General features: G+C 39.9%; 2 protein-coding genes across 11 annotated transcripts in view; one reads left to right on the top strand and one right to left on the bottom strand.

The window, feature by feature from the left end:
* LOC139777248 (rap1 GTPase-activating protein 1) overlaps positions 1-23,330 on the bottom strand; it is a 112,144-nt gene that overhangs the window by 52,368 nt on the left and 36,446 nt on the right. Inside the window, exons 1-2 of one of the 10 annotated variants that reach the window (XM_071714551.1) lie at positions 17,331-18,367; positions 16,009-16,850 (exon numbers count right to left, since the gene is read on the bottom strand). The exons of 8 other annotated variants lie outside the window; for them this stretch is intronic. In XM_071714551.1, coding sequence (XP_071570652.1) covers positions 16,009-16,277 — 269 coding nt within the window. In that variant the 5' untranslated portion in view covers positions 16,278-16,850; positions 17,331-18,367. Of the gene's footprint in view, positions 1-16,008; positions 18,368-23,330 lie in introns of those variants that run through there. One more of the 10 variants, XM_071714549.1, reaches the window with a different exon arrangement.
* LOC139777250 (fatty acyl-CoA reductase 1-like) lies at positions 19,324-23,224 on the top strand. The gene is made up of 8 exons (XM_071714559.1): positions 19,324-19,469; positions 19,802-19,921; positions 20,016-20,109; positions 20,376-20,621; positions 20,705-20,850; positions 21,112-21,411; positions 21,864-22,154; positions 22,365-23,224. The coding sequence occupies exons 1-8, from the start codon at positions 19,456-19,458 to the stop codon at positions 22,627-22,629; spliced, it is 1,476 nt and encodes a 491-aa protein (XP_071570660.1). The 5' UTR covers positions 19,324-19,455; the 3' UTR covers positions 22,630-23,224.

The following is a 23,330-nucleotide window of genomic DNA, read 5'->3' as shown; positions in this document are numbered from 1 at the left end:
TCAAACGTTTATCTTTATAAATTGCGAAACAATATTTGCCGCTCGATTTTTATGCATATTGTTTGCATATGCATGTTGTATTTCAATATAATAAAAATTTCTAGGCGAATAAAATTAGGATAAAAGCTTTCTTAATCAAGATAATGAGATGTTCCGTCGAAATCTGAAATTGTTCTGCAAAATATTCCGATCTAGGAGCGCCAGGTGTCCCGTTCACGTAGTTTTGTCACGCCCACGCGCTGGACTTCAAATGCAGCCTCACGGTGCAGAATACGTCCGATCGTAACGCAGAATTACCGCAGCCTTTTGCATCTAGTGGTATATGAGGCGAAGATCGAATAAGAAAAAGAGACATATTCCCGCCCAGTCTGGCGCGACCGTAATCCGAGACTTCCTTTCTTATTCGTATGGAGTTTCCGCGAAAGCAACGAAAGCATGTGGCGTAAAGCAGTGTGCAAGACGTTCAAATTGTTAAAACTCCTCAATTTTATTGAGAAATTTATTTTCAAAATGATCCACGAATATATAGCCTAAGGTAATCTGAAATTACGAATGAAATATATGAAATTAAAGCAGGTATCACATATTTTAATCAACTACTAATAGCGGTATCAGTTGAATCACGTATTCTCGACGCCTCGCGAAATAACATTCTTTTTTCGATTCGGAAACAACATCTTCAGCATTACTTTCTTTCGAAACTGATAATGAAATACAGTCTCGGAAAACCGTCGTCGCTTTATTTATTTTCCCTAGAGAACGCGCATCGCGAAAAGAAAACAATTAAACGAGGATTAATATTGTCGTTCGCGTGGCGTTATGTGTTTGGACAGAGGACCGAGAGGCAAGAGGGAGAGAGAGAAAAATAATAAACAGACTCCCTCGTAATTTCGGGGGTCTCGGGGTCCCGGGGCCCGGTTGCTCGAGGGGTTGACGACGAGACGTGATATATGCGTGGCAGCATATGTCGCGGCTATATGTATACGTTGACGGCTACCTCCGGTCTCTAACGTCGGAAAAATACGCGACACCCCGTAAGTGCACGAGCATGGGGAGATATGTCTCTCAGGGACGCAGCAGCAATAACGGAAATAGATATTTCCGAGTACATCGGGTAAACAAGTTGCAATAATATTATAGTGCACATATCTTCTTTTTCTTTTTTTTTTTCGCTTCGAGTGCCTCGTCACAAAATTAAATACTTATTACTTTAATATGACTGCGTTATAATACTCCATTATGATGCATTAAATATGCATCATAATATATCTGTACATAAATTCACAATAAAATATATTGTTGGAATATATATTTTAAATCTAATATATCGTCAGATTACTAATAAATAATAGAGAAAGAGACAGGAAAACATGATAAATTAATTTGAAAGACAATTTGATTTCTACCCCCAAGTAAAGTACCCATTTCGCTTCTAGATCCAGGGGGTCTGCCTATCTAGCGACACGCGCACGCGGACTAGTCCCTGCATTTGCATAGACCGTATTTCTCCTCTTATTACCATTATTATAAGCACTTCGGCATTGTGCATCGGGCATAATGCCGCTGCACCCTGGCGCGGCATCGCGCTGACATTTGCATCCCGACAAAGAGAGCATTCACGCCTCCTTTCTCTCTTCCTCGTCCTTCCTATCTCTCAATGGCAACCCTCGAAATTCTACACTCGAGAGAACACTCGCTGCCGATTCACCGTGCTAAAGCGCCGCGGTGTAACGCATTATCACCGCCGCACACTCGAGATGCATTTATGCGCGCACGTGTTTCTCACCGCGCCGACGAACGAACGATCGACGCGATGCCGCGATGGCCGAAAAAATAGCACAAAAGGAAGAATGTCTCCTTCAGCGAGGTTCTCGTCTCGGAGTACTCGGAGCCGATTAGCCAGCCCATTAAACCCACTTTAGGCAATTTGTGATTCGCGAATTCAGAACCGGAATCCTATTTATAGTTTTACGCGCATCCCGCGTATTCCGTTCGGGAGGCCAAAATCCATTCCATCTACAATTTCATATATTGCGTATTCCGATGGTGTACGTTGATTGTCAATGGATGTTCGCTGTATTCTGCACAGCACACAAAATCGCAAACGGATTCCTGCCCCGTATTCTATCGCGAATAAAGGCGTTGCCCTTCAATCGAACATTTTCCTTTTCAAAAATCTGGAGATGCACGCGTTCGTGTATCCCATACTAAGTCATACTTCTATATACTCGAGTTGAATCGCCCTCGTGGACAAGATCGAGCTCACGACCAACGCTCCGGTTCGCCGACGAAGATACGGCGCGGAGGTACGCAGGGATGCAAATCGGACGAATGAGCGAACGCGAGAGTCGAATACAAATGCTGCACCAGCTCGTCGTAAACACAGGATCGTATTGCGATTGCGTGCGCGACCGCGGCAGCGCATAACGATATTTTACTAGGCGGCTTTTCGAAGCAGATGACATCCCCTATAACGAGGGCTAAGCGAGGACAGAGCGTGCAACACGCGGTGTGGATTACCTATCTTTGGTTGCCATCGAGATATGTGGGGGAGTGAGTCCGGCAAAACGCTCTTCGTATCCGTCACGTGCGTGAAAAGGCTCACTTCTCGGTCGAATTAACGTCAGACATGAGATTGATTGGCTTAGGTGAGATACCGGTGAGACACAAACGATATAACGATAGGATTAATCGGAGTCACGTGTTTCGTTTATCAGATGATTATCAGATGGTAATCAGATGGTTATCAGTTTATCAGACTTTTAGTATGAGTTTACAAGATTATTATATGTAGAATTTCATACAATATAATTTATTTATAGCATAATTTATAAAATTTTATGTAAAATGGTTTAAAATATGTGTATTGTATTTTTTATGCAAAATACGTTCATTAATGACAATAAATTTCTAATTACTTTTTTGTGATATATTCGTAACTGTAAAATAATTTTATTCTTCTTCTATTCTTCTTTTTTTTAAATAAATTAATGATAATTTTTCGTGCATAACATTAAAATCAACCTAATAATTAATCTTAATTAATTTCCTTTTATCTTAATCTCACGTGCGACGGCGAATACCGAATTTCCGCACTCTCTCGACTTTTTCCTCTTTTAATTCTTTGGTATTCCTTAATTAGTTTTCCGGATCCGTGCTGAATTTCGCTCAGTGTGATTCACGCAAACCTATTCGCGTGCGCGCGCCGTTTGTGGTGGTCGCCCGCATTCACGCTTGGCCGATTTATTCAACGGTACGTCCATATGCCAACGGGATTAGAATTAGAGTACTTACATGTCGCACGCGTCTACAATATACGGTAATTCGCTTTGATACCCGCTGACGTTTTAAGTGCGGTACGACCGCATCGACACGCTCCGATTTCGATCGAAGACGCGCGCCGCGCCGCGCCAATTCATGATCGTGTAATGCGCGTGTAATTCGCGGTCATTTACGCTTTGCTTCCTATCCATATGGCGGATCGTTATACCGTTCCGTTAAGCCCCGAAACCTCGAATGTTCAATCTATTGAACTCTCGAACGAATAATTCACCGGAGTGTGACACGCTTAATGAGAAAAATTATAGATTTATGTTTCAGTTGCTCTGGAATTGTTATAAATTATCCGCGCGATTATGCGATAACAATAAGCCGATGAAGCCGGAACGTAACTATTCGGGAATAGCTGCCGATCGAAATCAAACGTGTATAAATACCGTAATGCTGTAATGAATAATCGCGGAGAAATAATTCGATTCATAACCGGTCGCCGCTAAAATATCGCGCAAATAACGAAAGAATATCGTTAAATGAATATCATCCATTTGTCTCTTCCTTTTTTCTTTCCTCCCGCGATCGCCGGTTGAAGATTAAATGCGCGCGTGGCCGGCTGATGCTATCGGCCGACGCACATCGGTAAGCCCCCAACGCATCGCCCGTAAGTTTCTCGTTCCCCACCGTTGCGTCGCGGGCCCTGTGTGCAGTGGTTGCATAAACGAAGCTGGCTATCATTATACCGCCGCACGCATGCTTATTTCCACATAGTTTAGCCGGTAATTTTGAACTTTACGCGCTGTACGGATTTTCCACTCAAGTCGCGCACCGCCGTCTATCTCGGTGGAAATCTTTCGGAATTCGATAACCAAGTATATTTCGCTAATTAAGCATCAGAGTATTTCCCTATTAGACACATTAACTGTTTTCACGGTCCAGATCGACTTTACAACGGTCTAGATCGACCTAAAGTATTCCGTTTCCGTTTTAGCATCTTATAAAAAGGCACATTTTTAATTTCTGAAAATAATAAGATTGTGAAAAAAAGTCTCGGCAAGTTTTAAAATATATATAGATTACGGATCCGTATATCTTTTGCAGTAATTTGATCTTGACGCTCGTAGACTTTAATATACTTTCGAACATATTTTAATATCTTAAAAAAAAGCGGAAAATGCTTTGATAAAAATTACGCTCGCACAAGCAAACTTTAGTGCTAGGTAATTAACTGACGCAAACTGTGTAAAAAATTCAATAAAATATAAAAAGATAGCATTAAATAACATTGAATTAATATTGAAATAAATTACGTACATAACATAAAGATTACAACCGGATGATTTAATATTTTAGTTTAATTTATAACGCATTAAACAGTTTTGAGAAGGGAATTAATAAAATAATAAAGTAATAAAACTCGCTTTGTATAAAGTACTTGGTTTTGATACCGCAATTAACCCTTAACTAGCACGCGGGGTGTCAAACACCCCAGAACGAATTTCTCAAGTTTAGGCATCTTTCTCGGTCGGTTAATCTATGAATTTCGCATCGCAGTGAAGAATTTGAAAGTTCAAATTTTTCAAAGTTCAGTTTTTTTTTAAAGTTCAAGAATTTTTTTGAAGCCTTAAAACTAAAAATTTCATAGTTTAGGCTAATGGGTATCATTTTCCAGTGTTTAATGTATGTACTTGATTTTTTTCAAGCCTATTGGAGCCTCCATTTCGCCGTACCCAACGTTCAAAGTGTGTGGGGTGTACAACACCCCGTGTGCAGCAGATAACGTTCGATCGCGGACGTGTGCTAGTTAAGGGTTAAACCGTGCATTAATCTACAATAGCCATCGAGAGGATTAATTCGCGCAATTATATTTTCGATCGTTAGCAAAACAACAGACATTTAATGATAAAACGAACGTATTCGTGAAACAATACCGTCGTCGAAGAGGATTTGTTTACTGGCTGCGCAAAATGCAGGATGAAAATTGATAAACGTGTTATGCGCGTTGTTGACATTTGACTCTAATTGATATTTGACTTCGTGTTGCAGTCGTGAACAAATAACGGGTAGTCCAACCGTTGCGTTGGTCGTTGGCGCGTTGCGAGATAAAACGCGAGTTCGAGAGCCACTCTCGGAACGAATTATCGGGTGGCAATAATTTCGGGGGTTGGGTCCAGCCAAAGTTCCGATGAATCGCGCCACCCTCCCATCCCTCGTCCGTTCGTTACCCAGGCGCGCTTAAAAAGGGTGCGACCAGTTCTCTTCTTCTGGTCCATTACGTAAGAACCAGACTTGTTCACTCTATACGTCTATTGTGCGTGTCCGGACTAAATTATAAATCATTCCAAGTTTTTTTACGGAAACCATTGAAATCGATGGAGAGCTATTTATTCGCCTGAACAGACACATCCACTACGAGTATACAAGAGAAATCATGAATTCGTGAAGATTTATGGAAAGTATTATCAATAAAAAATGATCTCTGTGACGCTTATAGTGCGCGACGAAGCGAAACAAAACGGAAACTACGAATGTCTTTAAGTGCGTTAACCTTCTAAGAATCTTATAAAACGTAAATAAAATTTCTAAATATGTGTATGCATACATTTTTGTTGGCTTTACAATTCTCCTCGTGCCCGATCGTGACGATCGACACGAGTATAATATCACATCGAGCTGGGCAGCGGTCGAGACATAATTAAAGGGTAAGCAGAGGTAACACAAAAAAAATGCAAAGTACCCCTGCGCGCGTGGAAGCGATAGAAACGTGGCCAAACCTCGCGCCCTGGGAGGGAAGGAAAGGCCCGTACATCTCGATGATGATCTCGAGAGGGGTGCGCATAGCACGGAATGGATGACGCATGACTCACAAAGTGCCCACTGTCCCGCACACCCCTCCGATTACCATTGTGGCGTACGTATATATAATATATACGTATGCCATTCGAACCGTCCCCCGACATGGCCATTATGCCGGAGCTTCCACATGTGACGGAATTGCGGTTACGGCGTACGATTTCATTCAGACAGATTACGTGCTCGATAACATTTGGTGCAAACACGTCTCTCTCTCCCTCTCTCTCTTTCTCTTTCCATATCATGTACCGACATTGGTAATTGGATTGATTTAATAAAGCGTGTGCAGAAGGAAACAAGCGGCGCGTGTTGCTGCTCTATTATAGACTGCGGTGAAATTAACGTCATTCTTACAAAAAAATTTCATGTAAAACTAATCAGAAAAATTGCGTTGAACTTTTGGAATATAGTGCTAACGCATGTAAACTCTTTAGTCATTAATCGTTTCCCGAAGAAAAGAAAGATATGGATTCAAGAAAAATATAGATAAAATATAGTAAAGAATGTACGAATTCACAAGTTTTCCTTATATTTGTGTATATAACAACGTTAAAGTATTTCCTTCACTATTATTTTAATACTCTTTAAAAATATATATTTTAATTAAATTTATGATACGTATAACATTACAAAGTACAGAAATAAAAATATAATTCATATACATACCTGCATACCAAGTTATAAACAAATTAAATTCTCATTTTTCTATCTACCCATCTCTAATTCTATTTCCCATCTCTAAGTTAAAATTAAGGTATATTGTGAAAAATATAAAAGAAGACAACGTACGATTCACTGATATAAAATATTTCAAACTTTTTCAATGCTCAATTTTCATCAATTTCAATAAATCAATAATATCTTTCGTTTAACATTTCCTCAATTCTGGTATAATTGATATAACTATGAGAAGAGGCTGATGTTGATAAGCAATCTAGGGCCCTTAATTATCAAGCTAAAGTTTCCATTGAAAAGTCAGACGTTTGACACCAGTGAATCACCAATTCCGCCGTCATTCCGCCGCATTCCGATGACGACGATGATCTTAAGACGAAGAACGTCTTGGGTCTCGTGCCGATTCTCGTACGCGTTTAAGACTCCCCCTTGCCCCTATCCGCCCTCATGCAGCATCAGAAGCCGCCTCGCATGCTGCTAGCGCGAGATAAGGTCGCTCTGGCCTCTTAATTGCTCGTTTCCTGTCCAGAAGGCTCTTTTGCCTCGCCTCGGCTTCGTCTTTGACCCAAGTCTGCATCAACCTTCTAGACGTACAGAGCATTCTTGGTATCGAGAGAGCAGAGATGCTAAACGATAATATTGAAATATAGTTTCGATATTTACTATTTATTTCGATAGTTGTGAGCTCAAATAATAACTTTATATCGCCTGAAATTAATTTCCCTATGCGTCTCTCTCTTCTTTCAGAAAAATTCACAAATATGGCAGTAAAATTAAAAATTATTACAAATTTTCACATTGTGTATGTAAAATAAAAATACTACATTCTAATAACTTATAATTTTAAATATAGAATTATAAATTGAAGAAATTGATATAATTTTCCCTGACTATTATTTAGCTGTCAAAAAATTGAAGTTTATTGTATAATTAAGACTTCGGAGTTTTAATTCGCGAATTGGCTCGTTAATCCGTAAAATATCTTCGTGAACCGCCGCGAAATATTTTCCTAGCGATCGTGCAAATCCAATAAATCGTCGTTCCGTTCATACCCACCGTCCGTTGAGGACGGGGGAACTGTAGGGTTTGCGTAAATCGCAATTACGCTATCCTCGCGAAACCGGTTCGATCGCGTGCCAAAGCACGTACGACGAACTCTTGACACATTCGTGTCCATTCGCACGAAACATCGTACACGAAATCACGTCCGTAAACACAGATATCACGAAACGATGGACACGTTTTCGGTATAATCTCCAATTTCGTCCCCTTTCCGCCCTCTCCCCTGCCCCGATGACCAGTCATCCAGTCATCACGGTCCCATCGGTTGTTCGGGACCGACAATCTACCCTCTCGATAGCCCTCTTCGAGCCAGGGGGTCGACGCTACCATCAATACAGAGATCTCTCGGTGGAGGATGATTTAGCGACCGTCTCGTTTCGAGGGGGACACGCGTAATTTCGGACCCAACGTGAACGTAACGCGAGGTATTGATATCCGCGTGCACATATGCGTGCGAATACTTTCTTCGAAGCGTGACGAAAGTTTGTCAGCGTAATAATTGCTGATCCTCGTGATAAAATTAACACGATATTGCAATACGCATTTTTATTATTATGATCTTCATGCTGTATTTACCGGACGATTTATAGCGTATTTATCCTTATCTTTATCTATCGGCTCGGAGTCGTTACTTAATTATATCTATTGTTGCTTGTCAGAACGTCCAAATTAAGCCCGGCGTTTCATCATCCGAAGAACGAAGTTATTTTGAAAGATTTACGAAGTCACGATAAAACGTGATTAACGCGTATTATCTAAGTCTGAGGGTTATCAAGAAGCACTAGCTATCGAGTCACTTAAGATTTAATATTAGAACCTTAAGATTTAATAAAGCGGAAGATGGGCGTCGGGCTAATGCGTCGTTTTTGTCGCTGCACGTAGAAATAAAATCGATAAATCATGACGAACGTAGCGGGAAATGTTTCAATTATATATCTTAACTGAAAGCTAATCAATTTCAAAGATGTGCGATAAGTGTCTATTTCTTTCCAAAAGAGACATATAATTGCTTTATTTTTACATTTAAAATATCTTCGCTATTTGTCGAGATTATTTAAAACTGATATCGGTAATTAGCGATATAAATTATACATTTATCAACGATACTTATTTTTACTTGTGTTCAAATATTTTGCCTTTGTTTTATGTAACAATCAAATATCAATATAATGTGTGCATTGTATTTAAATATATGAGGATAAATCTCAATATAATTATCCAAATATTTTTAAAATTTATTAACGTCATTTTCTTCAACGTACTTGACCTAATGTTCTACAAATTTGTTTATATCATCAGAAAAATTGTTTTCGATTAATCTCTCAGCCATACGTGCATCACCATTCTTTCACATTTTGGTCAGTGGCAAATCGAATGCTTTTAAAACATCTTTAAATGGATCAATTAGATAGTAATTACTTGTTCCTTCAAATTATTATCTGTTTGGTCCACTCAAAAGTGTTTCGAAAGGTCATTATTGGCCAAAATGTAAAAAAAGTGATGCACGCGTGACTGAGAGATTAATCAAAAACATTCTTTTTTTTCTGAGTGCATAAACAAGCTTATGGAGCTGTGATTGAAAAACAAAAGGACTATATCACGAAACGAGACGCTTGATTAAATTAAATATATGATCAAATTATCATTTGTTTCAATCTTTCAAGAAACCTTAATCAATAATTGATTAATTTCTGTTTGACTTTCGAAGACCGAGACATTGTACCTCCGCATACACTTTATCGCCCACTGTTAACGCTTTAAAAGGCTGCGATAAATGAGTCATTTCCATAACATAGTGTCTCGCGACAGTAAAAAGAAAAGAGAAATCGTTGAGATTACATCGAGTCTAAAACTTCGCTCTCGGGCAATTTGCATAACGTTCTACCGACACGATAAGAAGCGGGTTACGAAGGTGGTCATTTTGTATCCGCGTTGTTGCATTTATGTCCCAGTTACTCTTTCGAGGATTGGTGGCTTTAATGAGAAGCATATCGCTGATGAACACGCGGCTATCTCCGCTTACTCTTACTTTTTCTTCTTTCCCGCACAAAGTGAGTAGATGTTACTGAACGAACCGCTTCGCGAACTAATTGCAAAGTTACACGCTCACAACGTGATGCGTGTAATGATTACTATCAATAGTTATTAACAACTTTTCTGCCCTCGATAATTGCTCGTTATAGAAATTAGAAATAACCGTTCCGTTAGAGAAATAAAATCAGCTTTTGAAACGTATATACATAAATACAAAATAAAAAATAGTTTGAGACGATATAGCAGACGGAAAAAACAAATTCAAATAAATACAGCTATACTAATTAAAGGATATCCTGAAATTGCCGCGTTTAATTGCTCAGAATTTCTATCGCATCCTTGGAACTCAAGTAGCAAGCTTCTCCTCATTCCATTCGGCACTCGTTGAAGTACAGACACTACAGAGGCGAGCACGCCCGCGTCCTTCTTAACTTTATTGCATCGCGGACGTTATCGGTATCGCGAGCGAGCATTCGCGGAAACGAGGAATAATGCATGGAAGTAGAATGGTCCATTGTGTAATAATAGCAACGATGATATCGTCGCGACCGCCGCGCCGCGCCGTTCCCGGAATCCGCTGTGTTGTTTGAGTATCAAGAGTTTCAAGTGCTGTCAAGCGCGTTCCCTTAAAGGTTGAGGGCTGAATCTAGACCAATCAAGAGCGCGAACGAACACGAATGAGCAACTTGCTTCAATGAGTGCGAATACTACCGCCGCGCCGCGCCGTTAGTATTCATTCAAGCAACTTGTTTGTGTTTATTCGCACTCCTTTGGTTTTGATCTGGATTCGCCTTTGAAGCAACGTGAAACTTAATACAGTACTGAGTATTAAATACAGTTTAAAAAAATTATAAAATATAATATATTTGATATATCTATAAAATATTATTTACTCTTCTTGGCTTCACGGTGTTAACTGCTTTCCTTATTGCTTTCCGTATTCAAACAAGTAGTACGTATATCGCACAAAGTAATATGTGTATAGAATAAATTTAATACCGAGAATTCACTGATAAAGGTAATGTAAAAATATCCTGAATATCCGTGAGTCGTAACCAATTTAACTGCGGTCTATGACAAGGCATTTTTCACGTTAATTAAAGGATTCGTGATGTGGCACATATTGCTTTTCACGTTTAACATCTTGCTCTTGATCCATCGATTTGTACCTATCGTGCTTAGTATTGCTTAGTATACCGGACGGGTGTTTCGTGAAAGGACTATCCTTCCAGCATCCATAAGTCACGTTTATAAGCCGCTGTGACTGGGCATTCATTTCCATAACTGTACTCGCCACTCCGGCGCGATGATCCGATAATTCTCCGAGCGAAACGTCGGCAAGGCATAAGAAACGGAAAAGATCGAGCGCATCAACCGTTAACGACATAATTTTTTCGCCAGGGAGTAAGGGCGTTTGTTCAATCGCAAATCTGCTGCCGCGATACATTCCGCGTAGTATATATTAACTATCTCCTCGGATATCTTTGCAGCAAACTATATGCGCTACTGCAAAGCGCTGCAAGTTCTTTTCTACACGGAGAGAATTTTCTCTTAAAATTTACCCTGAAATCATGGTAGTTGTGGGACAACATGTACCACCAAGAATTTTATGCGAGCTATTCTGATTAATATCTACCATAATAAAAAATATTAATATCTATTACATTAAAATATAAAATATGTTCGATTAATTTTACTAAAATATATCTAGAAAATTTCAATAATTTTTCAAAATTTACCAATCTGCCTGGTAATTTTTATCACGTTGTTTGTAAAATGTCTTTTGTGTATTTTAAAAATTCCTTGGTTGCCTAGTTGTCCCAAGTTTGTAGTGAATTTAAGGGTAAAATATACCAAAAATTTCTCTCCGTGTACTTACAATTAATATCCTATTATTTTCAATTATACGTAAAATATGATGCATTATTTGTGAAGGAACATATTTATATATTTTTTCTTTTAATTTTTACAATATCTTTACTTTCTAATAAAAAATGATACCCGAATATACAAATTAAGATAGTAATTATAAAATATTAACGGTACCTATATAGTTATTTAAATGATCGTACAATTACGAGGAAGGTAAAATAACTATACGATATTGAACTGATTACTTAAAAAACGTGAATAATTGTTTAATATCAAAATAATTAACGTAAAAGCGTTCACCTTTAGTGTATTTGGGAACTCTGTGGGATCAATTTCACGGTGCGATTAAAATAATTAAGATAGCGACAAATGGGCCGCTAATACGGCCCAGAACATTACTACTATATGGTCCGAGGGATGCGATACAGTACTTCGATTCATTATTAGAAGGATCCCAGGAGAAGACGAGGAAGAGGCTAGAAAGAAAGGAAGAGAAGAGACGACGACACGCATGGACCGTGGCGTGGCAGTTGCAACACGCGCGGACGCGTACTTACAAGGAGGACAAGACGAAAGCAGAGGGAAGAGAAGAGTAAGAGCGAGACGATAGAGAGGAGAGAAGAGAGCGGACAGTCAGAGATATCGCGAACACACAGTTACTTGTTCTCGACTTACGTGTTAATATACGGGGTGTGTCGTATCTACCTTGTTATCTTTGCTCAAAGAAACGTGGCGTCGATTTTGAACAGAATTCTCTTTAGCAAAAATTTACAGAGGTTCAGATATCCTGTCTTGAAAGCTTTCGATATATTATATTAATGTGATTCAGTTTTCAACTTTAATATCTCAATAATTAAGTTTCAACTGGAATAAGTGTCGATCGATATATTAAATGAGAAAGATAAGAATCTTAAATACATTTCTTTCAAAGACTCGGATTGCGTAAAAAATCGAATGAATGAAAAGGATGGACGAATACGAGACACTCTGTAGACGCGCGTCCTTTTCATGCATCCGGCACGAGCGGAGATTTGTCGGGAAAATATTCGCGAGTGCAATCTCAAACGCCGGGACGCGACACTAGGCAAGCGATCGAAGCCTCTCACCAGTCAGAAATTAATGAAGTGTGAAGGTAAAAAACTGCAAGAGGTAATTGCGCGAAGCATGTGTTGTCGTGTCAATCGCGGCATCAGGATCGCGTTTACGTTGAAGGACATAAGTGCTCTAATGTCCTCATTCGAATATACATGTTGAAGCTTATTGCTAGAGGAAGAAGATAGAAAAATAATATCTTCAATAATATCTTCATTAAGGTTGAAGTCATAAACCTAGATTTAGCTAACACGCTTTGACATAGGAATTGATTATATTTCATGGGGTACGTCTATTACACCTGCATCTGTCTGTATCACTATCAATAACAAGCACAATTGGTAAAGATCATAAAAATTCTATCTGCATATCGTGCATGTAAAAAGTAATATGCAGAAGAAAATTATTATTTCAAACAAACAGAAAAATTTTTAGAGCGAGCTGTAATTTAGAAGGTTTAAGGCTTTTAACGTATGTCGCGTTTCGCATATCTAACTTTGTCCATTCCATCTCCCCAAGGCAATAAATATTCCGCGCAAAATTGTTTTCGAAAGTTACATTGAAGCAATCGCGTGTCATCTCGGATCACGAAACGGGAGAACGATGTTTGCCTTTATACCTGCGCACCCCTAGGGATCACCCCTTTTGTGTCTCATTCTCAGGCCCCCCCCTTTCTACTAAATTAGTATTAGGAGTGACGGCTTCACGGTTTCAATACTTCTCAATTTCTTGTAACGCATTCAATGTATCGTTTAATTATCCCCCATACTGCTGCGATATTTGTGCATTTGTGCAGTGCTTCTTCATTGAGTACTATGACAATAAATTAAGACTGACATTAAGATCGATTTCAATTTAATGAACGCGTTGCAGTTCGAAATAAACTTGTTCAATCGCGTTGCGAACAAAGTGTAAAACATACGCAATTTATTTATTAAATTAAATTAAGTTAACCGACCGATTATTTATTAAAATAAATTAACAGATATTATTATACTATATATATATAAACATATATAATGTAACCCCTATAATGTAACTTTATAATATAATAAAATTACAATATAATTCACTCAATCGGCTTATTGACAGTCTAATTTTAATTTGTTGTAGCTATTATAAATACTTCAAAATTTGTTTACTTATTCTTTTCCTTTATCTATTCGTTTCTGAAAAATTCATATATTTAAGGTCTTCTCTTTCTTTTAAATTTCGCTGATTATGTTAATGGCGAATTATGCTGATGCTAATGATTATGTGTTGGTCTCTACGATACTAGCAAGAGAGGATAGAAAGATAATAATTCATTCTCTTGGCGAACAGCTGTAAAGCATTCGCTCGCGTACTCCAACGAAATAAAACGCACAGACAGTTCCCAGTCGTTATCCGTCGTATACACACCGGCAATAGTAATCGGATACCGAAAATCTCCAAGGGGGTTGTTTAGAATCCTCTATACGTGGCTGTGTAAATAGCCGAAGTACACAGCTACGTGCGAATGAATATTTATGACGACGCGCCACAAATTATTATAATTCCATTCGGCGGTGAACGCGCCGGGTATGTATCTCGCCGCGTCGTCGCCTCGTAGACATAATGGCTTAAACGACGACTTTCGCTTCGGATCGAACTTGCAAATATGCCGGATCACGCAACAATCGCGAGACATTTCCCGAGCGACTTGCGTGCCGCATTTATCTTCACGTATGTTTTAAAGATCGAGCAAAGTTATTCCTATCCGCGGGCAAATCGCCCGAGTCGAGACCGCCGCGTAAATCGATCGTGCGTATATACTGCGTATACTATATAGACGAGGAAACTTAATGGAGTATCGATCATTTCATCCATTCAGTGTCGAGTATCCTCCCGGTATTTTTTTCTAAACGTGATTACATGTCACAAACATCTGATTTACGTATGGAAAATAGCGCCGTAAAATTACATATTCGTATTTAGTTATACGATCGTATGTAAAATGTTACTGGAGTATACGGATTCCAACAGTAGCGCCGCGATAGACGAAGATGTAATAGAATTCAATAATTTTTAAATAACATAAGTGATAAGTTGATATAAAAAAATACTAGAGTAATAAACTAATATTTTACGAAGGATATTTCCAAAGTTCTAACAATTGCGCCGCGATAAAAGTTATCTCTTAAATGTTTCTCAAAGACGACCTAAGAAAAATGGTTTCGCGTTAAGATAAGTGTGATAAATTTTTATGGAAACTATATTGAAAAATTACAACGTAATGTTGAGGGAAATAAATAAAATAAAAGATTTAGAGCACAATTCTCAGAACTTTAGAAACCTTCCTCATGTTTGAAAATAAAAAAATATTCAAATTTTTGTAAAATAGCTATCCGAAAGGCCGTCGTCACGCGAAGTGAAGCGTTAATACTCAAAAGCAAAATATCGTTAGTGCACCACGCAAAAGTAGAATTTTGGAGAATCCGCGATGTGGATCGTGAAATTTCGCGTCGTCGTTCTTCTCACACATGGAGAGTGCGCAACGTCGTTAAAAGTTAGAGTATGTCCGTTACATGGCTCGGCCTCGCTCTTTCCTTTCTCTCTTCTCTCTTTTTCTCTTTCACTCCCGATATTGCGCGCGCGCGCACGCGCGCACGAGTGCAGCCGTGTAACGAGCCGTAATCTCAAGCGGTAATTTACGAAATGACAGTCCATAAATATTTCGTCCGTAAATTATGATTACGGGTTTGATCGACTCGCCCCCCCCCCCTCCCCCTCTTCCAGTCTCGGAGTCTTCTTTTTCCGCTTTCGTACGGTCGTCGTACGTCCTAACTGTAACCACGGCCGCTGCGCCGCTCGACTTTAGCGTATCACTAAAAGAGAACGGACATCGTTTGACGGTACGCGGTACGAAATCAGTACGCGGGACGCGGTCACGGGCGTTTAAATGCGTTGTGAGTGCGCGAACTGGAACGAGGTCCGCGCGAATAGAGAAAAGCAACGAGACGCGGAAGATGAGGCGCGCACATACTCGTCGCAAGAGATATCGTGCGCAATCGGACGTGAAGATTTTCTATTAGCGTTCGCAATTATTCTCCGCGATCGGAAGACTCCTCGGTATAACGAACTTGGCGCTGCGCGAGAACAAGATCTGAAAAAGAAGCGAATCTTTACCGTTTCTTGGAGAGGAGCGTGTAGGACTCCTTGGTCGCGGCGCAGATTCTCATCCGCATTTTACGCACGGCCCTTTTTCGCACTCCGCCCTCGAGAACTGGCATCCAGACGACGAGTCCCACTCCTTCGCCGCCACCACCTTCACCACCACCTTCACCACCTTCACCTCTCGCTCGACGACGGACGATCGCCGCGACGACACCTTGCCGATCACTTTGCGCCACGGGCGCGTTCTCCGCCCTTCGACGACGACGTGGCGGACCTCGCATTCGATTCACGTCGCGATCGGCATGGTGCGATTAATCCTTCTCCCTTCTCCCTTTCTCTCGCCGCATACGCGCACAAAGAGAGAGCGCGCGAGAGATGGAAAGCCGCGCACAATAATTATTTCGTCCGCTCGGCCGATTTTTCCCCGTAGTTGCGAGTTGCGACGCGCCGCGCGGGTGAATATAATTTACAATCGGCGAGCTCCTCCCCGTTGCTGTCCTCCCTTATCTCGAGGTCGTCCTCCGCCACTCGATGATTCTCGCGGTGATTCTCCGTCTTCTTTTTCTTCTTTTACTCGACTCGAGTCTCCGGCTCGCCTCTCGTCTATTCGATAACCATTATCAAGATAAGAACGTTCTCCGCGCACGCGGCCTGCGGGCCCGAAAAGTACTCGCTTGATGGATAGCCTCTCGCTGGATTCGTCTGCTTTTGGCGCACGTTAGATCGATAAGAAGCACGTGGATCGTTATCGCCAGAAAATAGCGATAGATCTCGCGTGATATGTCGATCTGGTTGCGCCGATAATTTGCTCTGTTACCTATTCTCTGGTTCAACAACTGGCTATTTGCTACTTGCTATTTGAATTTATAGCGAATGTGAGTATATCGTTTTTATTAACTAAAATCTTAAATCTTACGACATAATTCGTTATCGACAAAAAATATATACGTAAAAATATATAGCCGTATGTATCTTCGTATAACGTAATGATATCGTTAGATTTCACTCAATTCCTCACTCCAATGTGTCTTGTTCTTTCTCGCAGAGGCAATTTCTAGTTCTTGTTAATCTGTGAGTAGCAGTAACAGCAGGTAGGTGATGTCTTTAACGTAGGTACGATGTAGTAACAAAAGAACAGTATATCAAACACAAAAGAGTACCTATGTGACTAATGGTTCATTAGAATAGAGGTTTGGAATTTTCGTTCCCTGTGCTCCTCAAACAAAATAATACAAAAACATTTCTTATTCAGGTAACAGATGAAATGCACAAGTTTCTCTATCGCTTGTCTCAAAAAGGACATAGCCGTAGAAAGCTACGAGAACTGAACTCACTCGAGATAGTCACATTCCTTTCGAATAATCTTGTAATTAAATAGCGAATCTCGTACAATGGAACACAGACTTCATTCAACTCGACGATGCCGAATTCCGACGATAGATCGATAGCAAAAACGCCAGAATACAAAATTGTAAGGAGATGTAAACAAGCTCGACTTTCAGCGAGCGAATGAAAGCAGACTGAATTACTGACACGAGGCGAGTAATCCTCCGAGCGAGAAGACAACGCGCTATTATCTTTCGTTCTTTGTATCGCTCCGATTTTTCCGGGAAGCGAAAGGCTCTTGCTCGAACGTAGACCTTTGGTTTGCTCGCATGCAGAGTCTCGGAATCGATCCGCGATCGAGATCGGTGTCAAACACTATCGATCAACAGACGATGACGGGTGGCTGATTAACAATTTACTGTTAATGTCTATGCGACAATGTCACACATTGATAGAGATAGAAACTGAAGATCGAGAAGGAATCGGAAACAATAACTAACGTCGGCGCTATCGACACCCTGTTATCGGTTTCGCTGTCTTTGTTCGTCCACGGAGCTCCGATAGCAGAGAACCTTCGGATTCCGACTCGAAATCGACGCTACGCTCGCGACGAAGCACTCGATCGACACAGTTACGCTGAAATGCGTTTACCGACACGATAAAAATCGCGCACTGAATTTACACAATGTTATATCTGCAGAAAGATCGCTCACATATCGAGTAGTCCTCTACCCGATGTTCACCATCAGATCGAAAACCAGCAGAAGTGCCAGCAGGGATGTCCAAAGTCACACCACACCGCGTGATCACATTCCGGTACGCTTGTAGAAAAAAAAAACTATCTGCACGTCCGATTCGATCAGATTTTCTGGTGCACTTGCAGTGTGATCGTTGTCTTACGTACAACTATCAATCTAATATGCGTCACTGCGAGAGACGTCGAGAGTACGAAAATACGCTGGAGACGATCGCGGTTGAGAGCGAGATCGGCAAGATGCAGCGACGACGACGACGCACGTGCGCGCGATCGGCCCGACGAAGCGAGTGTGAGAGGCTCTCACTGAGAGCACGAGGAGGCAATGGAGGCATGCGTGACGCGCGTACCCCTCCGCTGCGTCGTAAGACCCCGGCGGTGACCGCCGGAGGGGGTAAGCGAGAAGCGGTGGCTCGCGCGCTGCTGGAGGGGACGAGAGAGGTCGAGTGGCGGGCCCCGGGGGAGAGTAACGTACCCCGTGCTCTCCTCTTCCACCCTCGTCGTCCACGTGCAACGAGTCTCGCCTACTTCCTTCCTTCTCTATCTCTCGATTTACCGGGTAATCAAGTGTGTGTGCGCGCGCGCGCACGCGTTCTATCTTTTTCCTCTTCACGATGTTTCTTTGCCTTCGAACGACGGGTACACCTTTATAGCGCACCTACGCCTCTTCTAGCGATATTACTTCACGCGAGACTACGCGAATGCTTCGTCAGACGCCATATCGCGTCGTACACCCTGAATGTCTCGGGAGTCGCAGCTGTAGCCTTAGAGATTTGTGTGAAAACTCGATAATTAATTTGCAAATTCTGATTTTAATGAGACTTTGCATTGGTATTTCTAATACACCTGACACTTTATATTTAGCATAATTTTTAAAAAATTCTGGAATTAAATTATTCCTTGCGCATATATATAATTGGGCCCTTGATTTTTTCGATCTCATATAAAAGTACTACGATAAAGATATTTCTAATTCAGTTCGTTTAAATGAAATAAACAGGTTTTAGTTATTTAAACAATAATTCGTTCCAACTGGCTACATCAGAGAATCTTTGGTTTGAAACTGTCCGAAGAAATTACCTACGCGTATCACGATCGAGCGAAGTAATCGATGAACTATAACTATAGCAAACGTCAAAACTTGAACGGCGTATTTCCGAAATGTCGAGTCATCTTGCGTGTGTATCCATTATACATTATACGACTTCGATTTGACTTGCCAATGACACCGTTATTTTCTTTTCTAGATTTGAATATTCACAATGAGATTTCAGTCTCGCGAGGTGCACCGCAAGTTCGTAGTCGAAGTTTAACGTCGATAAGGTTGACATCGAGAATTTCAAGATCTCCTCAAAACACGAGCATTTCCAACAACCGCGATGTCTAATCAAGCGTAAGAGTATTTCAATGTTTACGTTATACTACATCAGCTATCACCAGCAATTTAATATTGTAATCTCTTATAGAATAAAAATATTACAGTATAATAACTATTATAAATTATAAATTATATATAGGTATATATTCTAATGTATAGTTAGTTTAATATTATATTAAATATGTATATTAATTATGTATCGTAAAAAGTCATTGATTCGGAAAATGTGCCTTCCAACTAATAACGCAGTTATATTTATGACAAAAATATTTATTTCAGTGGGAAATAATTTTAAAAATCTGATAAATTTTTTAATAAAAAATAATTGTGAGATATTAACGTTTTAGCGACAAGCCTCAGGTCAAGTTGACGGAAAGTGAAATAGCACAATTTTTCTCGGGACGTAAAGTCCTTATAACGGTTGGCTTGGGCTTTCTGGGAAAGCTTTTGATCGAGAAATTATTGCGGTAAGTGTACAAAGATTATCAATCGATTAAACGATGAAAATCATCGAAAAACTTTCTGTTAAATTATCATTGCTTTACGCAAAATGTTACACAGATGTTGCCCAAACATCGCGACACTGTACATATTTGTGAGAGGAAAAGATGGAAAGAATCCTCACGAACGCGTGCAACAACTTGAAGAGATGCCTGTAAGATTCATTAATTTTTTGATTGGAGATAATATTCTATAAGACAATAGAATAGATATTCTATATTTAATATAATAAGACAAAGTGACTTAAAAAAAATCACTCTATTATTGTGGCAGTAATATAACATAATTATTTTCATGTTATATTTATTAATTATTACTTATGTACGTAATAATATTATCAATTATATGATTATATCGTTGCTACATTTGTTACTTATGCTACATTGATTATTATTAAAAAAATATTGTCGTATTTTTCAGTTATATGAAAAATTGAAGAAAGAACAGCCGGATTTCTTACAGAAGTTGATAGTGATCGAGAGCGATCTGGATACAACAAACTTGGGCTTATCTAAGCAAGATCGAAACAGATTGCTCGACACGAACGTTATCTTTCACGGTGCAACAATTGTACGATCTAATCAAAGACTTCGTACCATGACAAACGTCAATGTGCAGGCCACGAAGCAAATATTGCTACTCGCGAGAGAAATGCCGAATCTCAAGGTAACGATTTCGTAATAATGTTACCGTAAGAATCGTGTCAAGAGGTCGTCGCAATAAATTGCAAAGTGACACGACACTTTTAGGCTTTCGTTCACCTGTCGACGGTTTTTGCTCACTCGCCAATCAGATCTATTGAGGAGAAACACTATCCCCCGCCAATGGAAACCGACGAATTATTATCGCTGGTGAATGTCCTGAACGATAAAAAGTTGGATGCTATTACATCGTCGTGAGTACCTCAACAAAAAAAGTTTTCATTTAGAATAATATTGTTTAAATAAAAATAAGTATGCACGAGCGAGTTTCTTCGCTCGTCGTCCAGATTTAATGAAATATTCTTTACGAATTGAACTTGGACTCGCACCCATGTCGATCAAATTCTATCAATATATCCAACGTTGCCTTTTCGGAGAGAACGTGAGACGAGGAAACGCTTTCCCTTCCATTTTATGCGCGCGATCTTTCACAGCATTTTTTAACTCGGACGCAGATTGATCGGCGGCTGGCCCAACACGTTCACGTTTACGAAAGCGATCGCGGAGGATACGGTGCTGCGATACGGCAGCGGAATGCCGGTGTGCATCGTGCGACCGTCTATCGTGACGTCGACCTGGAACGAGCCGATCATGGGTTGGGCCGACAGTGTATACGGGCCTATTGGTCTCTTGGTCAGTTCGAGTCTCGGCCTATTGCGCACGATACATTGCCACACCGACAAAAACCTCGACTTCGTACCGGCCGATTACGTGACGTCGTGCTTGATCGCCGCCGCCTGGCACACCAACATGAGGTGAGCCCATTAATCTACTTATTAACGAATGCCGCTTTTTTATTAAGGCGGCTGCGCGACGCCGACTAGCAATTGATGCTAATGAGCATCCAAATAGAAAGGATTTAAATAATTTAATAATAAAATAATCTCTATACACAAATAACAATATATACTAATATACTAACGAGTTTCTGTCAGAAAAAATATTTCAATTTTTCACTCCAATTTCTTTTCAATATGTAATCTCAGAAATTCATCTAAACTTCACTAAACACATTTTCCTCTTAAGTTTCACTAAACATATTTTCGTCTTCAATTATACAACGTGTCGGTTTCGCAGAAACGCATGGAAAGCTTTTAATATTTTTTGTACTTTTAATTAAGATATGGAATCTGAGGATGACAATCATTCGAAAATTCGGCACCTTATCAAAAATTAAAATTTAAATAAAGATCAAATTTGTTGGTAGAAACATCAAGAAAGAATTTGAAGTGGACATGGAGACGGGCGTTGTGCCGGACGTGGAAAAGGTATCGGTGTACAATTATGTGTCGTCCTGTCAAAGGCCGATAACCTGGGACACGTTTCGAAAACACGTACGCGCCCACGGATCAAAGATACCGGGTGTGAGCGACATACGGCTGCAGTGCATGTTTTGGAACAGTAGACTGTGGGTGCACAAGATTCTCATGTGCCTGTTCCACTTGTTGCCCGCGGTCATGGTGGACGGGACGGCCATTCTCACCGGCCGAGATCCAAGGTCGAGTATTTTCTTTTCTTTTTTTCTTTCAGATACATTTTACGGATCATCAGAGCTATGCCGAGACGCACCTCGAGCAATTCGCTGTCCCAATACTTGGAGACGCTTGAAAAATTCGCGAAAATTTATAAAAATAGTTATAACGCAAGATATAACGCGAGCGTTTCTGATATTTTGTGATGCTCTCAAAGATCCTTTTCTGATTTTCAGATGGTACAAGACCTACGATCTGATACATGCTCATCTTTCGGCGACGTCCTATTTTATGACGCAGCAATGGTGCTTCAGGAATGACGCGGTGGTCAAGCTTTGGGAACGAATGAACGCAGTAGATCGCGAGATATTCGAATTCGACATGAGTAACTTCGATTGGAGCGAATATATAAAACGAATGGTCCGCGGTATTCGCGACTTCATCGGCAAAGCCCCGTGGGATGCTGTGGAAGAAGGATTGGCCGAATACATTGAACTATGATTTACACACGTAGGCTGAAGATCATTTATATATACAACCGAGGTGTAGACACAACGTGCTTTCTAATATTTAAATAGTTAAAAGGTATAATTTGTAAAATCTATTTTTTTTCGTTGAATATAAAACGAAATATTATAAATAAAATATTATCGATTAAATCTGATATTAGTAGCTTCGAAACACATCGCATAATATTAGCCATCTCAGTCATTTGCTACAATAACGACATAAAAAATCGTCATTTTTTAGTTGTTTGCAAAAGAATGGTGACAATTCAATGAAGAGCTAATATACAGCTAGATACTTTTATCCTTCTACAATATTCTACAATCACACCAAAATAGCATTTAAAAATGATATTACAAATTTTAGTGATTCAAAACATTTAAACTGATTTTCTGGAAAATTTTGTTTTTTTAAATTATGTTATTGTGCAACAAATAAGCGATGTATGTATAACCTATTTTTCTAACTTGCTAGAGAAACCCGCTCCTCAATTTGATCAAGATATTTCAAGTGGATTTCGAATGTATGATCAATTATAATTAATATAACAAAAATTAAATACTTAAATAAAGATTAACATTTTTGGGCACATGAAGCAAGTCAGTAACTAGAAAATACAACGCAAGTATAACGAGTGTAATGAGTCTAACTATGAGCAATGCGCAATTTCCAGCCAGTGAAAGTGGCAGAGAAAT

The sequence above is a fragment of the Temnothorax nylanderi genome, unplaced genomic scaffold (genome assembly GCF_030848795.1).
Source record: "Temnothorax nylanderi isolate EJ_2023f unplaced genomic scaffold, tnyl_v1.0 TNYL_tig0142_pilon, whole genome shotgun sequence".
NCBI classification, from domain to species: domain Eukaryota; kingdom Metazoa; phylum Arthropoda; class Insecta; order Hymenoptera; family Formicidae; genus Temnothorax; species Temnothorax nylanderi.
This window is presented reverse-complemented; position numbering and strand designations above follow the sequence as displayed.

What these genes read in the sequence shown, in the direction of transcription:
- LOC139777250 (XM_071714559.1), top strand. An exon ending in AACAACTTGAAGAGATGCCT is followed by an intron (nt 20,110 to 20,375) that starts GTAAGATTCATT and finishes CGTATTTTTCAG; the next exon opens with TTATATGAAAAATTGAAGAA. An exon ending in CTCACCGGCCGAGATCCAAG is followed by an intron (nt 22,155 to 22,364) that starts GTCGAGTATTTT and finishes TCTGATTTTCAG; the next exon opens with ATGGTACAAGACCTACGATC.